Source organism: Talpa europaea, assembly GCF_964194135.1.
Source record: "Talpa europaea genome assembly, chromosome: 4".
Lineage (NCBI taxonomy): Eukaryota > Metazoa > Chordata > Mammalia > Eulipotyphla > Talpidae > Talpa > Talpa europaea.
This window is the reverse complement of record NC_140070.1, coordinates 17,369,360-17,392,663: the sequence shown is the minus strand read 5'-3', so window position 1 is coordinate 17,392,663 and position 23,304 is coordinate 17,369,360. Positions and strand designations below refer to the sequence as shown.

At 39.5% G+C, this 23,304-nt stretch overlaps 1 protein-coding gene across 3 annotated transcripts in view; it reads left to right on the top strand.

The window, feature by feature from the left end:
* Window positions 1-23,304, top strand: part of KLHL2 (kelch like family member 2) — a gene marked incomplete at both ends in the record, with an annotated part of 83,438 nt that overhangs the window by 4,937 nt on the left and 55,197 nt on the right. The window contains 4 exons of one of the 3 annotated variants that reach the window (XM_084231600.1): window positions 6,431-6,549; window positions 14,604-14,669; window positions 16,996-17,136; window positions 21,867-21,988. In XM_084231600.1, the coding sequence (XP_084087726.1) occupies window positions 17,022-17,136; window positions 21,867-21,988 (237 nt within the window). Of the gene's footprint in view, window positions 1-6,423; window positions 6,550-14,603; window positions 14,670-16,995; window positions 17,137-21,866; window positions 21,989-23,304 lie in introns of those variants that run through there. The other 2 variants (XM_084231598.1, XM_084231599.1) reach the window with 2 other exon arrangements.

The following is a 23,304-nucleotide window of genomic DNA, read 5'->3' as shown; positions in this document are numbered from 1 at the left end:
CTATCTCTTATCAGCCCCCAGAGACAGTAGAATCTTGGTTTCAGGTGTCCATTTTACTGCTGCTCTTCTGATGAACAGATTTTGTCAGTTGATACCTGAATTTTTCCTTCTGCCTTTTCTCCTAGTTGAACTCCTTGTATTCTTTCCTCACCTTTCAACTTATGTCCCCTATTCTGAACCCCCAGCATCTTGGAGTTGTAAAATGATGTCTCAGACAGGTAGTCACAGCCATCCATCATTTTAGCCATATCTTATGTGTTCAAAATCGTTGTATGCAGTAATCTCCCTGGTTAAACTGCCTTCACACAAGCCAAGAACCTCCAGCCTTTTCCAGTTAAAACAACTTGGAATTTCTCCAAGACTAGTTTGTAGCCCATCTCCTTCACAAAGACTTCCCAGTTAACTCCAACACAACTAGTTCCAACTAGTTCCTCTTTACATTCCTATAGTATTTCTCATCTGGAGCCTGTGATCTTGCACCTGTGTGCTGACTTGTGTTCTCCGGGTGGTTTCAGATGTGCCTCCTCAGGTAGGTGGTAACTGGAGAAGGCTCTGTGTTGTCTCTTTGTATCACTCGCCCTTCTTAGTCAAGGGCATGTGGTGGGCATTTGGCAGTTCACCTTCTTGACTAGCAACAGTGGTTGTCTGGAGTATCCATGGTAACTTCTGATTGAATGTTGCAATTAAAAATGGGGAAGGCCCATAAAATCCATAAATATGTAACTCCATGTTCAGTTTAACTTGGAACTTCAACATTTTTCGTCTTAACTCTATGTTTATATTCATATAGTATCGACTGCTTATACAGCTCCTGAGGGCGGGTAGATGAGGTATTATTATTTTTGATTTTCATATCACCTTTCATATTTGACCCATTTGTGGAATAACAAAACCTTATTTCATAAGTACACAGACTGAAGCTAAGTGACTAATCCAAGGTCACTTGTATTTGGCATAGCTGGAACTATCACTCTGGTCTCCCAGCTGACTCTGGTCCTCACCTAATGCATTTTCATTCAATGTTAGAACATGTGGCCACTTGACTGAATTGCTGAGTCGAGTGGCTGCCCTCTCAAGCCAGCCAAGTAATGGCAATACTAGGAAGAGCAGAAAAAGAGAGGTCAGACATGGAAGTGATAAAAGACATGGGAATGTTAGAAATGCATCTTTATCCTCCTCCCTGTTTTAATCCCTCATAAATATCCCACTCGGAGAGTATTTGTTGACTGTTTATAACATTCTTTAAAATCAGATTGATCTTGCATAAGACGTGTTTTTACCCTGGTCCCTTTCCTAGCGATAGTCACTGTCAGGGACAAAAAGTGCCTGATTGTGTTCTGTTTGTCATGTAGGTGGGAGGGAAAGGCGGAGGGTGAGCTGAGTGAACCGAAGCAGTGCTTTTTACAGCTCTATTGTTCTACTATCAGAGAGCAGTTATACTCCAACTTCCATCATCCTCTCCACCCCAGACAGCACAGCCTCCTCGTGCCCGCGTGCTTAACCTTAGCCACGCAATCAGGTCCTGCGGGGAGAAAAGGGGTGATTTGTAATCTCTCCCTCCTTCGGCCCTCCAGTAGATTCAGTGCTTTGCTTTTTCACAGCTAATCCTTTCATCCAATTGGGCATTTCAGGCTTTTCTAGATGTTTCCTTTCCAGCTCTAGGAAACCAGCAATATATCTTTGAACAACATAGGTACTAAACTACGCTGATGGATTCGTGGTGTTATTATCATGCTGTCTGTAAAGCGTTCTGTGTAGATTCAGTATAAGAGAGGCTTTTATCTCACTCAGTACTTCATATTCATTTCTCCAGGTCTCCACACTGAAAGCTTAATCTACCGTCTTAAGTGTCAGTGGGGTTTGTTAATTTTTTTAAGCTGTATTTACTTAGTAATTTGACCATATGTTTATAGATTACAATCTACTGGCAATGTACCTAATGAAAGTTTACCTTGTAAACACTTGAAAATTTGCAGACCCTGTCTCTTTGCCTTTAGTTAATTACAAAAACTGAAACCACAGTTGCCACAGACATGTTCCCAATGAAGAACATCCTCTCTACTTTTTACAGTCTTTAAGTCATATGGAGTGGTCATTTGGGCGAGATGAAGGATGAGAGAGAACTTTGTTGGGAAACTTAGAGTGAATAACAAGTATTACTTACAGTATACTCCTGAACTTACATATGGGAACAATGTTAGCAAGATAACAGGCTTCTAAATGCAAGTTTACCTAGGAAGACAAAAGAGAAAATAAAAGAGATATTTTAAAGTAATGGAGAAACTTCAAAGCAGTACACCATGGATGGTGACTTTAAAAACAACAGCTGCTGACGCGAACTTGGCAGAAATTTGTGAGTAATGGTGGGTGACTCACTGCAGGCAGGGGAGTCTTGCAGTTTTTGAGGTGAACAGGCACAGGGGAGAACAGAGATGTGGCCACCCAGGGCCTAAGTGTTTGTGTCCTGAATGTGAAAATGTCTTGTCCCCTGTTAAATTTTGCAGCTGCATCATTCACATGAATTATTGCATTGTTTGCACCAGAAAACCCTAAAATCATAAATAAACCAGCTTTTTGAAGTGTTAGTTCTCAATCTGAGTTGATTGTCCTGAGGTAGGAGGTAAGTGGGTGGTGGGCATATTACATCACTTTTTTTTTTTTTAAATTATACACAGCTGCCTTTCACCCCTACTACTGAAGATACTGTCATTCTGATGTACCTAGTCCTGTAAAAAGAGCTTGCATGAATCTACACGTGAAGAGGTCTGCTTATATATAAGTTGAAAAAATTGCTTGGATCATTCTCATTCTCTGTACCTCCATTGGAAGTCACTGTTCCCAATAAAGTACATCTAAAGAAACTCTTCTTCATTTCCAAGATTTCATTAAAATTTTCACAGTAGGTTTAAACCTTTGCTTGATAATGAAGTCTTGACTGTTTGAGGGACACTGCCCTTGTTCGAGTATTTTCTTCCCTAAGAATTCAGTTGTTTTCAGTAATGTATTCTTAGGCAGAGTTTGAAAGTCACCTCCTCTGAGAACTCAGTCTTGCCCACAGTTGGGGATTTACATTAGTCAGTCATTGAAGGAAGGCAGGCTTTTGGATTATCTGAAATAAAGCATAGCAGTGTACTGGGGTCTAAGCTCTTGGAGACAGCAGCTGCTTTAGAGTACTATTTTTATAGCCATCGGCTATTGGCTAGTTTTAAGACTGTTAGGAAGTGTAGAGAGTTGGGGAGACATTTAAAAGGAAAGAACCTGGAAAAAGTATCTCCTTCAGATCTTTTAAAGAAGACAGTTTCAGAATGAGAAGCTTTTCTGGAAAAGGCTAGCTCTTTGATTCAGAAGTGAAGCAGGGAGATCTAACTTTGTCCTTACTGGTGTAACCTACAGGGCCAACCTATACCTCCCCTTTAGTTGCTTCCTAGTAAATGTTCGTTTTCCACATCTGTAGTCCTAGACATGATGTATCGTTTCCTGTTTCTCAGTTCAGCTTCTGGATGACCAGGTCACACAAAACCACATAGGGAAGGGAAGATTATGGGAAGGACTTTAGTGTGGAAATCTACTTGTGTGTTAGGGTACTGTGTTTGCAAGTGTCTCTCAATGCAGAGAACACTTTAAAAATGCAATGTTATTTCTTACTTAATCCTTTACCTCCACATGAGAATGTCTCATAAAATGTTTCTCCAGGCCCCTCTATCAGGTCTGGATTTTCTTTTACTTTTTGCCTTCTAGACTTACTAACCAGTTCTTTTTCTTAGGCCACGCTCCATACCTTCCCATTCTCCTAGCTGTGGACTTACCCACTGGAGGCAGTGTCTTGCATTAATTCATTTGGAACTCTTCTTTAAAATATCTCAAATGGTGGGGAAGCAGGACTGATATCCACTTATGGTAGGCAAGCCCTTGAAGAGTCAGGTACCTCAATTCATGTTGATTCTGGGGGACTGGAGAAATAAGCAGGGGAACTTCTAGGGTTAATGGGGGAGGTTACCTTAATGTCCAAGGATCTGAGTTTCATGGATTAAAGTACCATCTTTGTAAGCAGTGATTCCCAAATTTCTATTTCCAGTTACATTTTTCTCTCCAATTCTAGACCAATATTCATTTGCTGATTTGACATCTTCACTTGGGTGTCTGATATCTTAAAATCAACATGGGTGTAAACTGATCTTCCTACGAAACCAGTTCTAGATACAGACTTCCCCATCTTAAACAGAAACTTAAACCTTCCAGTTGTTTAGCAAAAAACTTGGAGTTATCCTGACTTTCTTTGACATGCCTCAGGCATTCTGTCAAATTTTGTTGGCACTACCTTTACAATATATCGAGAACCCTGCTACTTCACATTGCACTGCTTCTACCTCTGCTACTACTACTCTGCTCTGTCACTGCACTACTCTCCTAAATAGCTTCCCCCTTTCATCTTTGACCCATATAGACTGTTCACAACTGGCAGCTACAGTGATCCTTTGAAAACATGAGTTGATTGTGTCTCTCTTCTACAGTGTCTCCCCATTTGCAGGGCAAAAGCCAAAGTCCTTCCAGTGGCTTCCTAGACCCGACGTGATCTGTACTCCCCTCGCCCCCAACCCAGCCCTGGACTCACAGTTCCTGGAACACACAAGACGTGTACATACTTGCCTTTGCCATCACTGTTCTTCCATTGGGCCCTCATCTTGCTTCCTAGTCCTCGTTCAGTTCTCAATATTTAGTTCAGCCTGCCCTGATCACACAGTTAGATCACTCTATCACCATCACTCCATATTCCTGTCTCTCTCTCTCCTGCCCTGCCCTTTTTCTTTTTTCCATAGTTTGTATTATCTCCTAATGTACCACCTCCTCAGCTGATTTGTTGTGTTTATTGCCCCTCCCCCACACTACCCTTCCCATTAGACTCCAAGCTCTGTGAGGACAGCGGTGGGTCTTTGTTTTCTTCATTGATGTATTTATTACAAGTGCCTAGAGTAGTGCTTGGTACATAAGTGGCTTGCAAACAAGTATTTGCTTAATGAATTAAGGATAACATTTGAAAAATGAGTTATCCCAGCAGAAATGGATCAGGAAAGGAAAAGGTGTGAAGAGAAACATAGCAATAGATAATATTCCTTGTGTGACCTATCTACAAGTATAATTCTTTAAAATTTATTAATTTTTTATGTATAATTTACATGCCATAAATTCACCCATTATAGTTGTACAATTCAGTGATTTTTAAAGTAAATTTCTAGAGTTATGCAACTATTTCATCAATAAGTTTGCCTGTGTCCATTATCAGTTAATTCCTACCCTCACCTCTTCCATGGTACTTTGACTTTATTTTTGACTCTCAGATCTCAAAAATTCACCCAGCAATACTAATATAACCTCGTGCTCTTTAAAAAATTGTAAAATATCCATTACTTATTGTAGGAAGTGGTATTGAACACCAGTGAAAAGGAGCTGGAGAGTCAGACTGACTGCACTCTTACATATGCCTGCCATTTACCATGTTACCCAAATTATTTTTTTGCCTCACTCTTTCATCTGTTAAATGAAGATAATAATAGTAATTAGCTCGCAGAGTTGTTATGAGGATGAAACAAATAATGAAAGAAAAATGCTTAGCACAGTGGCTGCCATAAAATAAATACTCAGTAAATTTAGCTGCCATTAGTTCTCTCTCTCATATGGGATAAATAACTTTGCAAACAGAAAGCAAAATTTGTATCAGGTTCTAAGGCTCTGACGTTTGTGTAAAATCTGATCCTCTTCCTGTCTTGGTTTGTAAATAATGTACAACTACAGAAGATTGTGAAAGCAAGTTCATTTCCAAGACAGAAGATCATTTCTCAGCATTTTTATTTGAAGGTATCTGTTAGGGCACTTACACTGAATTTTCTCTCTTTTTAAAAAATATTTATTCATTTATGCATACAAGAACTGGGGTATAAGCCAGAGGTACAGGGCCTGAAAGGATGCACCAGAGAGAGTAGGGAGCAGAGCAGGCAGATCTACTGAAATACACTGCTGAGCGGAGCAGCAGGTGAGACAGAAGAGGTCTGCTGCACTATGTGGGTCAGCTCCCTGGCCTGCCGGGGATCGAACTCGTGCTGCAGTGGCTAGTGATAGCTTGATAGTGCTGTCTTTCACCCCTGTGCTACTAGGGAGGCCCTACTGAATTTTCTATGCTCATCTTTGACGGAACTTTAACATAAGGGAGCTAAATGACCCGCTCTTCTGGTTAAAATCATAGTCACTATCAGAAAGTATTCTGAATTGTGTCTTCATCGTACATTGAGATCATGTAAGCCTTCCTCCAAATGAATGGGGATTGGGGGGCATCATTGTATCTCTGCAGTCTGATAAACCTAAACTAAATTTTCTGTAATAAGGACTTTTTCTGTTTTGTTTTGTTTTTTTTCCTTCTTTTACGTACAGATGCACAAAGCAGGGTCATCAGAAATCTCTCGATTCAAAAGATGATAATACTGAAAAACACTGCCCAGTGACAGTGAATCCTTGGCATATGAAGAAAGCTTTTAAAGTCATGAATGAATTAAGAAGGTATGATTATATTAATATTTATCTTAATATTTATGTAACCATCAGTCTCTTCCCTTTTTCAGTTATTAATACTGGCTATATCCCATTCCCTCCCTCCTCCCCCAACATTACTTCTTTGTTTGATATTAAAACCTTTTTCTGCAAGGTTTTAAAAAGAAAGATGAGCATACTTATCAGAAGTATGAATGGTATAGGGTCATTCTCCAATGTGGGGGCCACTCACCAACTGTGACTAGTCCATGTTGAGGTTATAAGTGGAAGCTACATAATGGATTTTTTTTTTTAAGAGATTTATTTACTTATATAAGCACTGGGTACAGTCAGAAGCACAGGAGGGTGAGAGAATTCACCACAGCCAGAGTGGGGAACAGCACAGGCGGACCGATGAAATACACTTCTAAGGGGAGCAGGGGGCAAGACAGGAGAGGTCTGTTGCGCCATGTGGGACCCTTGCACTGGCGGCCGGGGATCGAACTGGCACTGCAGAGGCTGCGGGCAGCTTCCCAGCCCAGCGCTCAACCACTGCGCCACCAGGGGAGGCCCCTACATAATGGATTTCTAAGACTTACTATCAAAAAAGTTTTGATACATTTTCAGTTTTATTAATAATACATTAATTTTATTTTTATCAACACCTTTAAGGTTTTATGAATACATTTTAAATTTTATTATATGTTAATACATTTAAAATATTGATTATCTTTTGAGTTGATAATATATTGATCATTTTGGGTTGAATAGACTATGTTATTGATTAGTTTTGATATTTCATTCTGCTTGTTAGAAAATTGATTTTTTTTTTTTTTTGCATTTCTATTGGACAGTGCTAGTCTAGGGTTTCAAACTTCTTAACTCAGAGAATATGGAAAGAAAACTTAGAGAAAAATGTAACTCTTTTTGGTGGTGGTTGTGATAGTTTTGAGGAGAGAGTTGCCATTGCTAAGGTAGTTCTCAAGTATGTGAGAGTCACTACAATGAAAAGAGTTATTGAAAAATGAACAGCTTTTTAAAAAAAAAATTAAAAGATTAATGTATGCATTGACAGTCTTGGTTTTGTTTTTTTTCTATTTTGTTGAAGACATGAATTTTCCCCCCATAATTCACTTTGTGAAAGTACTCTACATGTATTTGAAATTTTGGACTAATGAGGAGGGAATGACTTAAACTTTTCCATAACTTCTCTGTGCTCTGTCTTCCTCAAAAGCCTACCCTTTAGAGCCATCATTTGTGTCTTTATTTAAACTGAAGAGTCAATATATACTCACCAGCTGGGTGCTGGACTTACACTGGGAGCAAAACCACATGTGGGACCGAAGAAGGTTGGTTGCAGGAAGCCAGCATTAATCAAAGTGTCACAGATGATAATTCACTGTAAATCTTAATGGCAGTCAGTGCTGCAAAGGGGGGAGCCACCCGGTGCTATGAGGGTGGATAACGGTGGTCAGGTGGGCTTCCTGAGAAGAGAGAAATAATTGTGCTGAGATCTGAAAGGGAAAATAGAGACCAGGTGAAGTCAGACAGGGAATGGTAGTGAGGTCTTGTGCCCCAGCAGCTGGCCTCCTTGGAGGACCTGAGGGTTTGCTGACAGCGAGCAGATGGCCTTTGGGTCAGGATAAGAGGCTGAGTGGGGAGTGAGGGTGAGTTCAGGGCGCCTTAGGCCTTAACTTTGTTCTTTATCTGTAGTATTCTGGGAGGAAGTTATTGGCAAGTTTTAAGCAGAGTTGTGACATGATCAGATTTATATTTTGAAAAGAAACACTATGTAAGGTTTGGCGTATAGATTGCCAGGGATGAGAGAACATTAAACTGCGTGTTGGATATTTGATTTACTTCCTAGTCCTGCTCTGACAACATTTTCAGTAAGTGGGTGTTCATTTATTCTTGGGAAGAGTGTATAGCTGGGATAATCCAGTGGGTCTGGTGGAAACAGCCGGCGCTGTTTCAGTTTTTAATCCCCTTGCAACAGTAGTTATTAGAATGTAAAATGCTGTGGTTACTAAGTGGAACAGACAGGAAAGGGAAGAAAGAGTCTGGTTATTTTAGGTCTGAGATCTTTAATGGCTTTTCTTTGTCTTTGAAAGTCTAGACAGACTGACTTTCAGTAAGCCTGTTCACGTGTTCTTCCCCCACTCCTGTGGGGTCCCTAACCTTGGCCTTCCCCTGGGGCCTAGGAGGCATGACTGACACAGGCATGACTTCCTAGACTGCAGGGAGGGGGAACGCCTGGAGCCCCTTCCCCTCAGGAGCATGGCCCAGATTTGGGGACTGACTGGCCTTGGGCCAGTTATTTTGCTTCTTTATACCTTAGCCCTAAAATAGAGGGAGTGGATGGGCAGGAGTTTGAGATGTCTGCTGCTCTGACACTGTGAGCCTCTGAGACCTTGTTCTCCTCAACTGCTCATCTCATGTGGTACCTGTAAGGGCAGGAATGGCCACTGAGCAGGTTTTCTGATCCCATGCAGACTGGATAAAGGAGGAGTCAGAGTCCTCAGTGGTTTTTTGCAGGTCTTTTATTGGGGTTCAGCGGGTACGTGGCAGGCAGGGATGCTGGGGGGCTGGGAGGCTGGCAGTCCTCCCAGCCCCCAGCAAATCTTCACTATATCTGGGCTCTCTGGCGTTCTCTGCTTCTGCTTTGGGCTGCTTCTCTTTCGGCTTCTACTGGCATCCCCGTGACACCGCCCTTAAAAGCACAGTCTTAGCACAGGTGTACCCACTTCAGGTGCCCGCCGTCAGGCATGCACTCAGGACCACAGGGTTCCCTCATCTACCCTACAGTACCCTTGGCTTGTCCTCGGATTATGTAGCTGTAGCCTTCATTAATGTATGTGTCTTATGTGGGGCATGAACTATATAGCATTGAACTGGTACCTTCTTCGTTGCATTGCACAGTTTCCAGGAGTTAGCATGTCACTAGGCTGGTCCTTGGTGCCGATTTTCAGAACAAAGAATGACCTTTAAATGACTGGAGAGTGTTGGCCCCAGGTCTATAAGCAGGTTTGTTTTAGTGAAGCCACTAGCCAATAGTGTTTTTAAAAATGAACTCTATTTGGAGTTCATCAGAATCTTTTTTTGTTTGTTTGTTTTATGTGGTTTTATTTTTAATATGATTCTGTTTTCTTTTATCCTTATGGCCAATTTGAGTTAAAAAAAAAAAAAATCTGAAGTCGGCTTCTTGTCCAGCTGAAAGTCATTTAGTATTTCCTGTCCTTGCATCAGCTTCCTGCTGCCAGGAAAGGGCAGTTGAGAGTGTTTTCCTAACTTCTGGGAAGGGAGAACTTCCTTGTTCTCACCACCCTCCTCTTGGACTCACCCCTCTAAATGGTACACTAGAGTATTTTTATGAACTTTTTAGCTGATAAAGGTAAAATCGTAGGAATAGAAGTCTCTTTTCTTCTACTTGTAGTTAGCATAAGGTGTGATGGGGTTAGGGTGGGACAACAAGAGTTTATTAAGGTTTAAGTTACAGAATTTGAATTGTTTATGGAAGAGGAACATGACACTTTCTTTTAAAACATTTTTTTGTTGTAGTTTTTAGCTAAGAGGCCCAGATAGAGCTGTTTCCCAGCCCAATATTAAACTTGAACAGCTTAAAATTATTTGTCACTTCTAAACAATGTACTGAACAAGCATGTGTAAACACCTGGTTCTCCTTAGAAATCAGCTACATGTCCAAAGGCTCCATGGGAGCCAAAAACAATTTCAGACTTGGCCATGCTTTTGGAGTATCTAAGAGCTACAGGAAATGTACGGAGAAAGGATGAGATGGAAGATTATATATAAAATGAGGGAACTGGAAAGGATTCTCACAGAAATCCTTGCCAGCAGAGGTGGTTTCAGCTGAGTCTTTAGTGCAGTAGGATTCATATAAAGCTCGGGAGAAGAAAGACAGCTCCTAGTCTGGGCAGTTACAGGAGCTAGAGAGGGGATAGAAGCCATTGGGTAAACTAAACCATAAGTTTATGCTGGTGAGTCTGTGACATGAAGTTAGGAAGTGAGAGAAAGATGGAGCTGTAGCAGGTTTCAATAGTATGATGAATTTGGATTAATCCTGTGGGCAGTGGGAATCAGTGAAGGTTTTTGAAAAAGGAGATAGTATAGTAAGATTAATGATGTTGGAAGAGCAACCTGACAGGGTTGTAAAAGGTCTGGTTCTGCAATACTCTGCTAGTGGGAAATTCAGCTCTTTAAATTTCCCAAGCATGGGTTGACAATGGGAGGAGTTTTTCAAAACATTAACATTTTTAGAATCTAGCCAGTAGATCTTTGCATAGTGCTTACTTTGTGCTGTATTGGGTCAGTGGAGAAGACAAGCAGATGTAATCCCAGACACAGATTTTAAGAACATTTTAAGAACAATTAAGAAATTGTGAACTTCAGGCCTCCCCGGTAGCGCAGTGGGTTGAGCGCAGCGCTGTGAAGCTGTCCGCGGCCTCTGCAGTCGGGTTTGATTCCTGGCTGGCTGGGGAGAAACCCACATGGCGCGGCAGACCTCTCCTGCCTTGCCCACTGCTCCCCTCAGCAGTGTTTTCGGTCTGTCTGCCTGTTCTGCTCCCTGATCTGTTTCTGGTGAATTCTCTTACCCTCCCGCATATCTGGCCTGTGCCCCAGTTCTTGTATAAATAAATCTAAAAATAAAATAAAATAAAAAGTGGAGTTAAAAATAAATAAATAAATAAAAAATAAATAAATAAATTGTGAACTTCTTGAGACAACCAAAAAATTCAAATTAAAGTGGGGCATGAAGCTATTAATTGTTTAGAAGGAAGATAATTTTGATGCTTAAGTTATATTTTGGAGTTGAAAATTTTTATTAAGGATAAATTATATGAAGCAATTCAAATATTCACCCGTACATCAGACAGAAGCCATAAATATTTAATTGTTCAGTTACAATAGCAGCTCTCTCTTCAATGAGTGCTTGCTGTATTTCCCTCCCGCCCCCCGGACTTTTAGACAGCAACTCAGATCTCTATTAGGTTTAAATTATGTTGTGCATCTATGAAAATTTTGGGTTACTGCTCTTTGATTATTTTTACATTGTTGCTTAGATGGCAAGTGAATTAAACAATAAACTTAGTGATCTGCCTTTCTCTTCATAGTTTTCTGTCACTGTTTTTAAAAGCAATTTTAGTAAATAACACAGGGTGTGAATTTTTTAAATCATTCCAACGTATACGTGTGTGTGTGTGTGTATTTTTTTTTTCCTATTGTAAAATATTGTCAGGTTCTTTTCATGTTGTACTGGAGTAAGATGATATAACCTTCCTGAAGGATGGAGCAGTTGGGAAGTACCCCAAATCAAGCAGACTTTTATTTAAGAAAGTTGAGAGGCCTTTTGAAGCGTACAGTCTCCTTTTTAACTGGTAATCTTCTACACTTAAGCACATGTGATTGGTTTCTCTTTAAGTGGTGTTTATTGAGCATGGATAGAATTATTAAACATCCCAAAGAATGGAAAGGATGGATAGTAGTAAATAAATTTACTAGCCTAGTCTCTGTTTCTCTTTCTCCATGTTGCTGATCTCCCATTGCATGTGAAATTCTGTGCTGCTTCAGACTTCGCCTTCTGAGTAGCCTCTTAAATCAGAAATGAGGAAATCTTACTTTGGCCTTTCTCCTTAAAATTATTATATCTAAGAATATCCACCTCGTTTATCTCACCAAGGTAAAAAGCTGACAACTTTCATGAGGAAGTTTCCTTTGAACATATTTACAGTTTTCACCTTGTTTGTATTTTGTACCATATACAAATAGTCAAGCTTTTCATCCACCCGTTCAGAAACTTGCCTCTGAAGTAGTTTTCCCTCTGAAGTCCTTTAACTTCCTCATTCTCTAATTTGCCCTCTTCCTACCATTTTTACTCTGTCCCTAATACCTTCTTTCATTTTATTTTTAACTATTGTTTTCATCTTCTCTGCTGTGTTTTCTTACAAGTCCCTCAGATCTGGAATTGTTCCCTTCCCTTCCTGCAGACAGTCAGTAACATGCCTTCCCCGGTGTCTTCTTATGGTGGTTTTGTCATTTTTCTCTCTCATTCTGCTGTCTCAATTCTATATGAAAGGAATGATAACATCTCTATTCTGGGACCCTTTATTGACTCGTGGATATTCCTATAACTTTCCAAGTTGACTGTCACTGCTTCCTGCTTAAAGTCTTGGTAGGTGCAAATCTGTTGAGGGGGCTGTGCTATTTTTCAGGACTCTTAACTGTGGTGGTGAATCTTATTAAGCCCAACATCTAGGTTTCCCCTGTACTGAACAGAAATTCAATTCAAGCCACTGTGATTTAGGAAGACAAGGAAGACAGCAGTGACACTTGTCATGGAGGTCTAGTCAGCAGCACTGTCAGTTATAGGAGGCTTGGTTGAATATGACTAATTTAGTTCAGCAATCAGGAAGCCTTTTCACCTTTAGAACAGCTCAGCCCCTACCCTACCTCCCTCCCTTGGGGGACCTAACACACAATGACGCAGGCCTGATGAACACCCCTGGCTCACCACAGCTTCCTGGCCAGTTTTTAATTTTCTCAGCTTCTGAACTTTTAATTTTCTCAGCTTCCTTGCACTTCTTTGTCTTGACCTAATGCTGTTTCCTGGATGACTGCATGCATTCCTGGGCTGTAGTGGACTCTGGGTCACAGCTCATCCTACCAGCCTGGCATCTTTTTTGTTATTTTGATTCTGCTCCATGCAGCAGGAAGCACCCACAGATTTCCCTGGCACTTGAGGATGAAAGGCAGACTGGTAATCGCCATACTACCCCTACTTCCAATAGAAAGTAAATTCTTGTTTTGTGGCACTACTAGTTATTTTGGTACCTTAGAGCCTGATGGCATGCTTGACTTGAAGAAGACTAGACACAATAGAGATAGTCATTTCTGGATTAGGAACTCATTCATATTCCATCAGAAGACCGAAGGGTGTCTTGGTGTATGCAGGCATGCTTCATTCTTATCCATAGCAGTCCTGTTAAGGACCAGTTTGCATGATATTTCACTTAGGAGATGGTGGACTGTTCTTTTTCCTGTACCATTTGAGTTCTTCGTAAGGGATGTAACTACTGTTCTTCTCCACGTTTGAGCTTAGAAGTGACTTTAAAAAGTTCCCTGTAAGGTTTGTATTTCCAGATACCCTGTGCTTGCCCATCTTAATAGGCATGAGTTTATTTTGTAATTACCTGTTAACTTCTTCGTATACTGTAAACCTCCTGCTGTCATGGACATTGTATTGTTTATGATGTTACACTGGCATAGTGCTTGGTGGCCAGGAGGCACTCTGGATATTTGATGAATGAATGAATAAATGCAAATTTTGATAAATAGCAACTGTATTTATTCCACTATTCTGAAAATGTTTTCATTCCACAATTCACTCTTCCATTAGATTTCAAATAAGAGGAACATAAACTCAAAACTCACCGTGCAAGACTGTGCATATGGACTGCAAAAACAAGTTTCTCTTATTTTTATTGCCAGGCTTTTCATTTCAGCCCTCTTTTCCTCACCAAAGTCACTTAGCCTCTTATGAGTGTGAATATTTGAAAAGAGGTAAGGACTAGACTCAATATACACACACTGCCTGAAAGATAAGAAGGTTGGTCAAATATCTCATCTCTTGAGTGCTGTTTTAAAATATGCTATTCCTGGAGACAGATTAAGAAATTGAACACTAAAACCAAGTATGTCCTTGATTTCTTATTAGTTAACATCAGCTAATCAGCCAACAAGGCCAATTTAATTGTGTTAGTGACAGCCAGCAGGTGTTATGTTAGATGGTTTGCATCAGTAGTAATTGCAATTGAAGCTGAATGTAATTAATTATGTGATTTTTGAGGTGTTCAAGTGTAATTCCACTTAAGTTCCATCTTGAAACTAGAGCACTGAGGATTACTGACAAACGGGAAATAGGCACTAGATGTACTTGACACATGTCTGAGTTGTGTCCAGTTTCCCCGGTCACCTGAGCCCTGGATGGCCTTGTTCTTGAGATACTGCATATGAATCTGCTGATTCCCCCTTCACCCCCTTCTTGCTTTCTCTGGGATCTTGTTCTGCAGTTTCCCATTGCGCTCTGCTGCTTCAGGTCTCTGCACAACAGCACATACTGTTGGCTCTGGAGTTCTGTCCTCCTTCTCCATCCAGCTAACTCTCACTTGGTTTCAGAAGTCAGCTGAAGGGCAGTGGCTACAGGAAGCCTTTTCTGACCCCAGTCTGCCTCTGGTGCTCCATATTCCCATGGCATCCTTACTCCAGTGCTCCCACATGTTCCTGTAATCCTTGCATTTCCTGTCCTCTCTCCTAGTCTCCTTCAGAGCGCAGATGATCTTGCAGTGGTTTGTTAAACTAGTTAATCAATTTTATTTGATTTTTCTAAATGTTCTTATACAAGTTAGTGCTAAAACACCACTAAAACTAGGCCTTTATAATGATTATAAACCTTAAAAATAGTTTATAACATATAGTATGTTGAAAATTAAATTGGTGTTATTTATAAGTATTTATAAGTTTCTATCCGCTGCTTTAGTCAAGCTCTGACAAATGTTAAAGCCACAGGTGGCTTTGTGTAGTGACTCGAGGCAGACCATGGATTTGGATCCTGGCATTGTCACTAGTGGGACTTTAACCTGATTATTCATCTTTAACGTTGGCTTCCCCAGCTATACATTTTGGGTTAAAAAATCATGGTCACACATGTAGGTCAAGCTTTTGCATAGTACCATCCTGATAACTGACTTTCCCATTCTGGTTATTTGTAAACCTGGAATTTGGAGAATTCTAGAGTGGTTTTATATCCTTAGAATAGATGGTAGACTTTGTCAGTTTTTGTCACTGATCTGGAGGAATCACAAGTTAGTGACATTGTGTCATCTTTTCTGGCTCTACGGGCCTGGTGTCTCATAGGGCGTCGTGAGCTGTCCCGTGGGCACCACCCATGAGCTGTGCTTCTCACTAAAGGGCGTAGCAGTGAGACCCTGGAGTGTAGTCATCACTGGGGCCGCTTTACTCCTTCTTGGAGTTCATCTAGGCAAGAGGGAAAATAAATGCCAGTGGACTCTGCAAAAGTTTTGATGTGACCACCAGAAACAAGTTTGTATGCAGTGTGGAAAAGTGGAAAACTTCAAGGACTTGTTTAAGCTCGTGTGAAAATGTTGCTTGTAAGCTATTAGAAAATTCAAGGTGGTAGGCAGCCATCCTTCTAGGAAAAGGAGCAGTGGAGGACAGGGCCAAGGGAGGCCCAGGTTCGCTACACTGATAAATTCAGAGCTGGGATAGATGAGATGGGGAAAGAGCTTTTGTTGTCCCACACCTGCTTCAGTTATTATTCAGTCGATAACTACACGCCTACTGGTGAGATTGGTTTTCAAGTTCAAGCCTCTTGCTTATTTGGGAATTAGTGTCAGCACCTATTTTTTTTACTAAAAAGGTATTCCGTGACATCCCAAGTCTCATCTAGCAGCTTTTACAAAAAATAAAAAGTGCTTATCACATGTTTTTGAATGAATTAAACTGGACAATTTAGAATTGGAGATACAATTATGTTTACAAAACAGTGGATTGTTTTTAAATTTTATACGTGGTAGTATTTTCTGACGTCAAGGAATGAGTTCACTGCCTTTTAAAGTGTTCTCATTAATTTAAGCTTCACATGTTTAAATAACCTTTTAAACAAGTAGCGTCACTGAATATAATTTCACTTTTGCCTGATGACCCAGGGTTATTGTAAATGTACATATATTCTGGTCCTTTTACCCAATTTAGTAGTTTTCATGTTTTTTATTTTGTCTTTATCCTAACGTGAGACAGCCACCTGCCACTCCTTTTTTTTTTTGGTTTGGATTTTTTTTCCCTTACATCATTGTAGTCCCCACAATTCTCCCACCACCGTATCACCTGTGCACCACCACCATATCCCCTTGTGTTCATCCCTGCCCTTCTTGGCCCCCACTCCCTCCTCCTTTGCTGTCTGCCTCGGTTCTTTGGTCAGCTGCTAGTTTTGATTTTTTTCTTGACCTTTTGCTTGGTTTCCTTATATTTTATACGCAAGTGAGCCCATCTGGTATTACCTTTTTCCTTCTGACTAATTTCGGCTGGCATAATTCCTTCCAGCTCCATCCATGTTGCCGCAAGTGGCATGAGCCACTTGCTTTTGATGCTTTCTTAATTCACCTGATCTCTTGCACATCTTGTTGATGATTTCCCACCGGTAATTTCCTGTAGGTTGAAGAATCAGTAATCAAGTTTGGAAAGACTTCTCTTTTAAACACTGGGACCCTCTGAAGTGAGGATTCAAGGCATGTTATTGTCACTATTTTTTATGCACTTTGTCACAGTTATTTTCTATGTAGTTCATGTTTGGGAATCCTGATGGCACTTGTTAGTCTCCACTGCAGAAAAATGGGCTTTTACTGTGATATTTTTGAATTGAATGTTCAATACATTTATTATTAGTATTATTAAATTTTTTTTTCTGTCCTATGAACAGTCAAAATTTGCTGTGCGATGTCACAATTGTGGCAGAAGACATGGAAATCTCTGCTCATAGAGTGGTACTGGCCGCCTGTAGTCCTTATTTTCACGCCATGTTTACAGGTATGAACTATTTTAGTTACGAGCATTTTCAGAATATATACAGATGTAAGCTTTTCTTTTCATGTTTTCTTTGTTACTAACATTTTACTTTTCTGAAAATATTATAATTGAATAAAACACTCCTGCTTTGTTCCAAATCCCACATCATTTTTGTTTTTCATTGTTATGTGGTATATATGTGTATGTTATTAATACACATACAATTCTGTCCTCTGTTTTCTTCTTTTACATTGGTATTTACAGACCCTGGCCTGCTTTGCCTTCCTGTCATTAACAGCTACTGCTCTTGGCACTTTATTACTTTGGCAAAAGTAAAGTCCTTTAAGTATTTTACATTTTTTCAAGTGATTTTCATTTGATTTATTCAGTGTTTACAGTCAACACAGAGATGTTTACTTAATGTCATTTGGTTTGTAAATAGAAAATAGGGTGGTTTATTCATAAGCTTAGATTTTACTCTGGCATAATTTTAGTACTTAAGGGGAAAAAAGTGGTATATGCCTGCCACATTTGAAGTTCTTAACCTCATTCTTAGAATTTAAATACAGAAATGAAATTAACTCTGCTGCAGTGAGTTAATAATCTTAGACTATTAGTAGAACATACAGAAATAGTTGCAAATACAGGCGTAGTTATTACCAAAAAGTACAACTAACAAAGCTATTCAGATTTCAGAAACTATTAAACATTAAGCATACAAAAACAGTGTAAGCATTAAAATATTTTTATTCCCACGTATTGTTTTTGAGGGTCATCCATGTCATAGTATGTGTCATTAGTGTATCTTTTTATTACTTAATAAACGCCACTGTATGGATCAAGCATATTTGATTGTCTGCCAGTTGATGGACAATTGGGTTATCTCCAGTTTGGGCTATTAAGAATAATACTGCTGTGAATATTTGTGTACAATTCCTTATGTGGACATTCATTTTCATACCTCCTGGGGTTAGACATCTAGAAGTAGAATTGCTGGGTTACATGGTTAAGTTTATATGGAACTTTTTAAGGCCTAAGTGACTGCATAATTTTACATTCCTACCAGCGATGTATATGGGTTTCCTTTTATCTATATCCTTGTCAGCTCTTGTTACTCTGTTGTTTGATGTTGTCTTTCTCATGGGTGTGAAGTGTAATCTCATAATTTTAATTTCAACTTCCAAAAAACTAAAGCTGTTGAACATCTTTTTCATGCTTCTTACTTAGATGAAACTTTTATGGTTCTTCAGCAATAGATGCTATTTACCTTTCTGGAAATCTTTGTACTGTTTTCTACTTTTGAATCTACTGAGTAGTCAACAGTTTGCTAGATTATGTAAAGATGATTTGGGAAATTCTAAGTGGTATAGAATACACATTTTTCACTTAAGGTTGGGCCAATACATGAGTCCATTGTTTTTTAATCTGTTTTCTTGGACTGGAATCTGTTAAACATTATTAAAAAATACATCTTAGGGTCAACAATTAGACCTTTGCATGCTTCCAACCCATCATACCTTGTGTATATTGATACTGTCCTGCCCAGTGCATAGTCAGCCGTGTTGGCAGTGGCTGGGGTGGTACCTTACTCTTCCTAGGTTTCCTCTGACTCACCTTTTAAGAAATGAGGAATGTGCTGATGCTCTTTCTTGGCATTGTCTTCAGCTTCCCATCAACTGTAGGTGATGTTTTCATTCAAGTTATATCACCTAAAAAATTCTGTTACTCATAGTTACAAGTATTTACTTAGAGAAGGGAGGTGAAAAGTAATTCTGTGATGTAGTCACAGATTTTTACTTTATGAAGTCTGGGCCTGTTTAGAAAAAGGCTGTGTTGTCTGATTGCTGCTTGAGAAGTAGTATTTCAAAATTTCTTTTGAAATAGTACTTTAAAAAGCTGTTTAAAAGCTGGTATTTTAAAAGCTGTTTCTCTAACAAAATATATTTGAGGCTTATCTTTGGCACCGTATGCTAAAATATCTGAAATCTAGTGGGAAATATTTTTGCTTTTTTTGTGTTTTTTGATTTCTTTTGTCATACTGGACATGATTCACTAAGGTAAATTAGAATAGATGATCATTTGAATGATTTAAGGAGTGAAATTTTTCCAAAGTTGTCTGTGATTTTGTGTGTGTAAAAATATGCTTCCATTTATCAAGGAATGTTTATTGAGTATCTTCTGTGTGCTGGACCATAGAGATTACAGGACAGACAAGTGATTCTGTTGGGCAGAGGAGGAGAGGTTAGAGAGTAACCGTATAAGGGAAGAGGTCATTTCTGGTATCAACAACTGTTGTGAAGAAAATGAAACAGGATGTTGCATGGAAGGGGCATAATGGCATTGTGGTATGCAAAAGAGAAAGAGGACATTTCTGTTCTCAGGGAGCGCAGGCATCAGGTGGAAGGAACTAGGTAGAATGTTGATTATGACAGAGTGGATTTGCAGGAGGTACCCAGGTATATGCAGGGTGAGACATGGGCACCAACAGGAAAAGCAACCAGGACAGGTTCTAGCTGCCTCTTGAAGACTGTATGGGGATTAGCGCAAGGAACGAGGGTGTGGGGAGACAAAGAGGACAGAGTCAACAAAGGCATCAAGGTAGGAAATTGGGAGGGTTGTGTATCTACAAAAAGTTCCTTATTGATATATTTTAAGGCTGGGAATGAGAAGGAGAGAGAAGGCTGGGAAGGGAAGCAGGGGTGGAGCCTGGAAGGTCAGGTCTGTGTAGTCAGTTGACAGGCAGGGGAAGAATGGAGAGGTCGCTGTAATGGTGCTGGTAAGAGGTGGTGGGAGCCCTGGTGGCACAAGAGGTGGAGAGGAAGTGAGTGGATGACGTGAGCTCTGTCAGGCTTTAACTCAGCAGGTTTTGGTGAATGATGAAATTGGGGGGTGGTGGTAAAGAAAGGGAAGAGGCTAGGATGACTCTCAGAGTAAGTTTTTAGTGATTTCTCTGTGGATATCCTAGTGTAGCTTCAGAGTTTTACATGATCAAAGCATAGACACAAAATACTCTGGAGAGAGACTGTGAGAAGGTAAATTTGATACAAGCTATATTCTGTGTACACCCACACAGTTTAAAGATTTCCTCCATAAACATAACAGGGCAGAGCCTCCCTGGTGGTGCAGGCGGTTGAGCGTTGAGCGCCACACTGTGAAGCTGTCCGCAGCCTCTGCAGTGCCGGTTTGATCCCCGCTGGCCCTGGAGATATCCACATGGCAAAGCAGACCTCTCCTGTCTCGCCCACTGCTCCCCTCAGCAGTGTATTTCAGTCAGTCTGCCTGTTCTGTTCCCCGGTCTGTCTCTGGTGAGTCCTCTCACCTTGCCCCCCCACCCCCGCACTTCTGGCCTGTACCCAGGTTCTTGTATAAATAAATAATTCTTTAAAAAAAAACATAATAGGGCAAGAAGTTACAAACTAGAACTAGGTATAAATAGCTTTTGCAACTCTCCTCAATGTGTATTTTGACTCCTAGTAGTTAACTGCAATTTTTAAACTATTGATGCATTCTCTGACAAGCTATTTGTTTTTATGACTGTTTTTGTAAATTGTCTTGCAAAGTACAGACTAAAACAATTCTAAAGTATGTGATCAAGTAGATGATTGTGATTGAATTTGTTGAAATAGATGTAGTTTTTCTGGGGCAGAGAAATAATATTAAAAATTACACTAGGAATCTATGAATTAGCAAAGTGCATCTTACAGTAATACCTTAGAATTATAATATTAAAAACTGTGGCAGAGGACTAACTATTTTTCAGCCGTGTGTGTGTGTGTTAAAGTCGGGCATGTTTTTGCTTAGGCCAAGTCATGAGTAAATCTTGAGGATACCTTGATAACTAGGTACATGACTTCATGCTGCTAATGTGGCCCCTGGTGCTACCGGGCTTGGATGTGTCAGGGAACCTTTCGATGAATTTGATGTGTGGCTTTTTTCTAAAGTCCAAATGCAAATCACCAGTATCTTAACTTTTGTCCCAAAAGAGCTTCCAGATGATACAAAGTCTATCTACAAGATCCAGAGAGAGTAGGATAGAGGAAGATACTTTATATGCAGTCAAGAATTACTTTCCCATATTCCCCTGCCACTCTTTTTTTTCAAGGGGGAAGATATGCTGTAGCAGCAGACACATATCTCCTGTCTTCCTGCCTTATTAACATCTGCCTTCCCTGTAATACCTATGGAATCCTTCTACCCCTGCCTCCCCACTGCCCCAGAAGTTGCAGGGTAGTTTTTGAGATATTTTAGCTCTTAGCATAACAACTTCCTTTGAGATCTGGTCAGAGATCCCCTCCAGTTCTCTCCTCCCAGGGTTTGTATTTACAAAAGAATTTTGTGTAGTTATGGATTCCCATGGGCATTTCTGCTAGTTTACAGTCACGGATAGTCCTCTATATCTGAAAAAGAAATGAACTTTCAGGAAATCTTGTGGCCATTGTGTAGTTTTTCTAACTGGGAATGCCAGATTAAGGTGAAGATAATGGACAGTGGCTCATTTTTTATGCTTTTCCTTTTATCTCTGATTTCCTTTTATCTCTAAAACGTAATGAATGCTGGAACCAGACCTTTTGCTAAGGGTGTTTCCCATAGTCAACAGTATTTTTAGAATGCCCTCTTAGGTTTTCATTGAAGTTTTATTTTCCCACCAGTTGGCTTCTTATATGTCCCTGTAACTCAGGTAATTTTATGTTGTCCACACATGTGTGCTCATTTCTACTTTTTACTCTCCTAAACCCTTCTTTGTCTTTTAGGTGAGATGAGTGAGAGCCGGGCAAAGAGAGTTAGAATAAAAGAGGTAGATGGCTGGACCCTGAGGATGCTCATTGATTATGTTTACACAGCAGAAATTCAGGTTACAGAAGAAAATGTACAGGTAAGAGTGAACACCTCACAGTTCTTTATACATGTCAATTTTTTAAATCAAAAGAACATACCCACGCAGTGTACATTTTGTACCAAAGTAATACAATTTGTTGTTAAAACTGTATTTCTAAGAGCCATTTAGAATGATTACCTCTTCTAAGTAATGCTTTTGATTTTAGTAGCTTTTGTATTTTTGTTGTTGTTGAAAGGAAAGAGTCAAAAAAGTTTAATCATATCGTGTATCTTGTTTTCTTTTGTATTCTTGAAGTTTTAAGATACAAATCCTTTAGTTCTCTGAGTGATGTCTGTTCTTTCATGAAAGCACTGTCATATTCATTTATAACTGCTGATTGATGCTGCCCACAGCTTTTCTTTATTCCTTTGAAGGTTAAAGTTTCCAAAGGATGTTTTTGACTGCCAGCAGAGTTGACTTCTTTTACTATTTCAGCATCCTCTATAAGTGATTCTAGAGTTCAGCTAAAATTTGACACTACATTTCTCTTACTTTCTACAAAAAACCAGATGTTTTATATGTAGTGTAAATGTTTAAATAATACAAATACATGTGGAGTAAAAAGTAAAAGTCCCTCTTTGAAACTGACCTTCCCTTTATGCCCACCCTAACCCATACATCATCAGTCAATTTTCCTCTACCACAGAGGGTAGCCTCTATTGTCTTTTTGGTGTGAATCCTTTCAGACCATTTTCTGTGCATTTACATGCACACACGCGTGCACACACACAGTTTTCTTGACATAAATATGTTTGCTTTATATGTTGTTCTGAAGGTTGATTTTTTTTTTCTATTGTAAATGATGTTTTTGGTTTTGCTGAGTGATATTTGCTTATTAAGGAACAGAGATACACATTTTTAAAATGGAAAAATGTGTCTCTGTTCATGTATGCAGATTGCTTTATTTTAACTGAACAAAGTGTCTGGGAGAACTTTATACATCAGTACAAATGGTCCAGTTCATTTTTTCATGTGATATCTCACATTAATATATGTGATTTTACACCTTTGCAAAAGTTCTGCAGTGAATGAACATTTTTATATAAAAGTTCATAGAATTAGTTCCTCAAAGTGTAACTGGTGGATCAATGATACATATGTTTTTCTTTTTGATAGACATGCCAAATTGTCATTTAAAAGTTTATGTTTATTTATGCTCCTTCCAACAAGTAAACTGTGTTGAACAGAAAAAGAACTAGAATTGGCTTCTTAAATAATCTCTAACTTCTACTTGCATGTGGGTTTAATCTTTTGTCCCTTATAATTATAATAGTTGAAATATGCCACAGAATATTTTAATTTAGACTGAAATC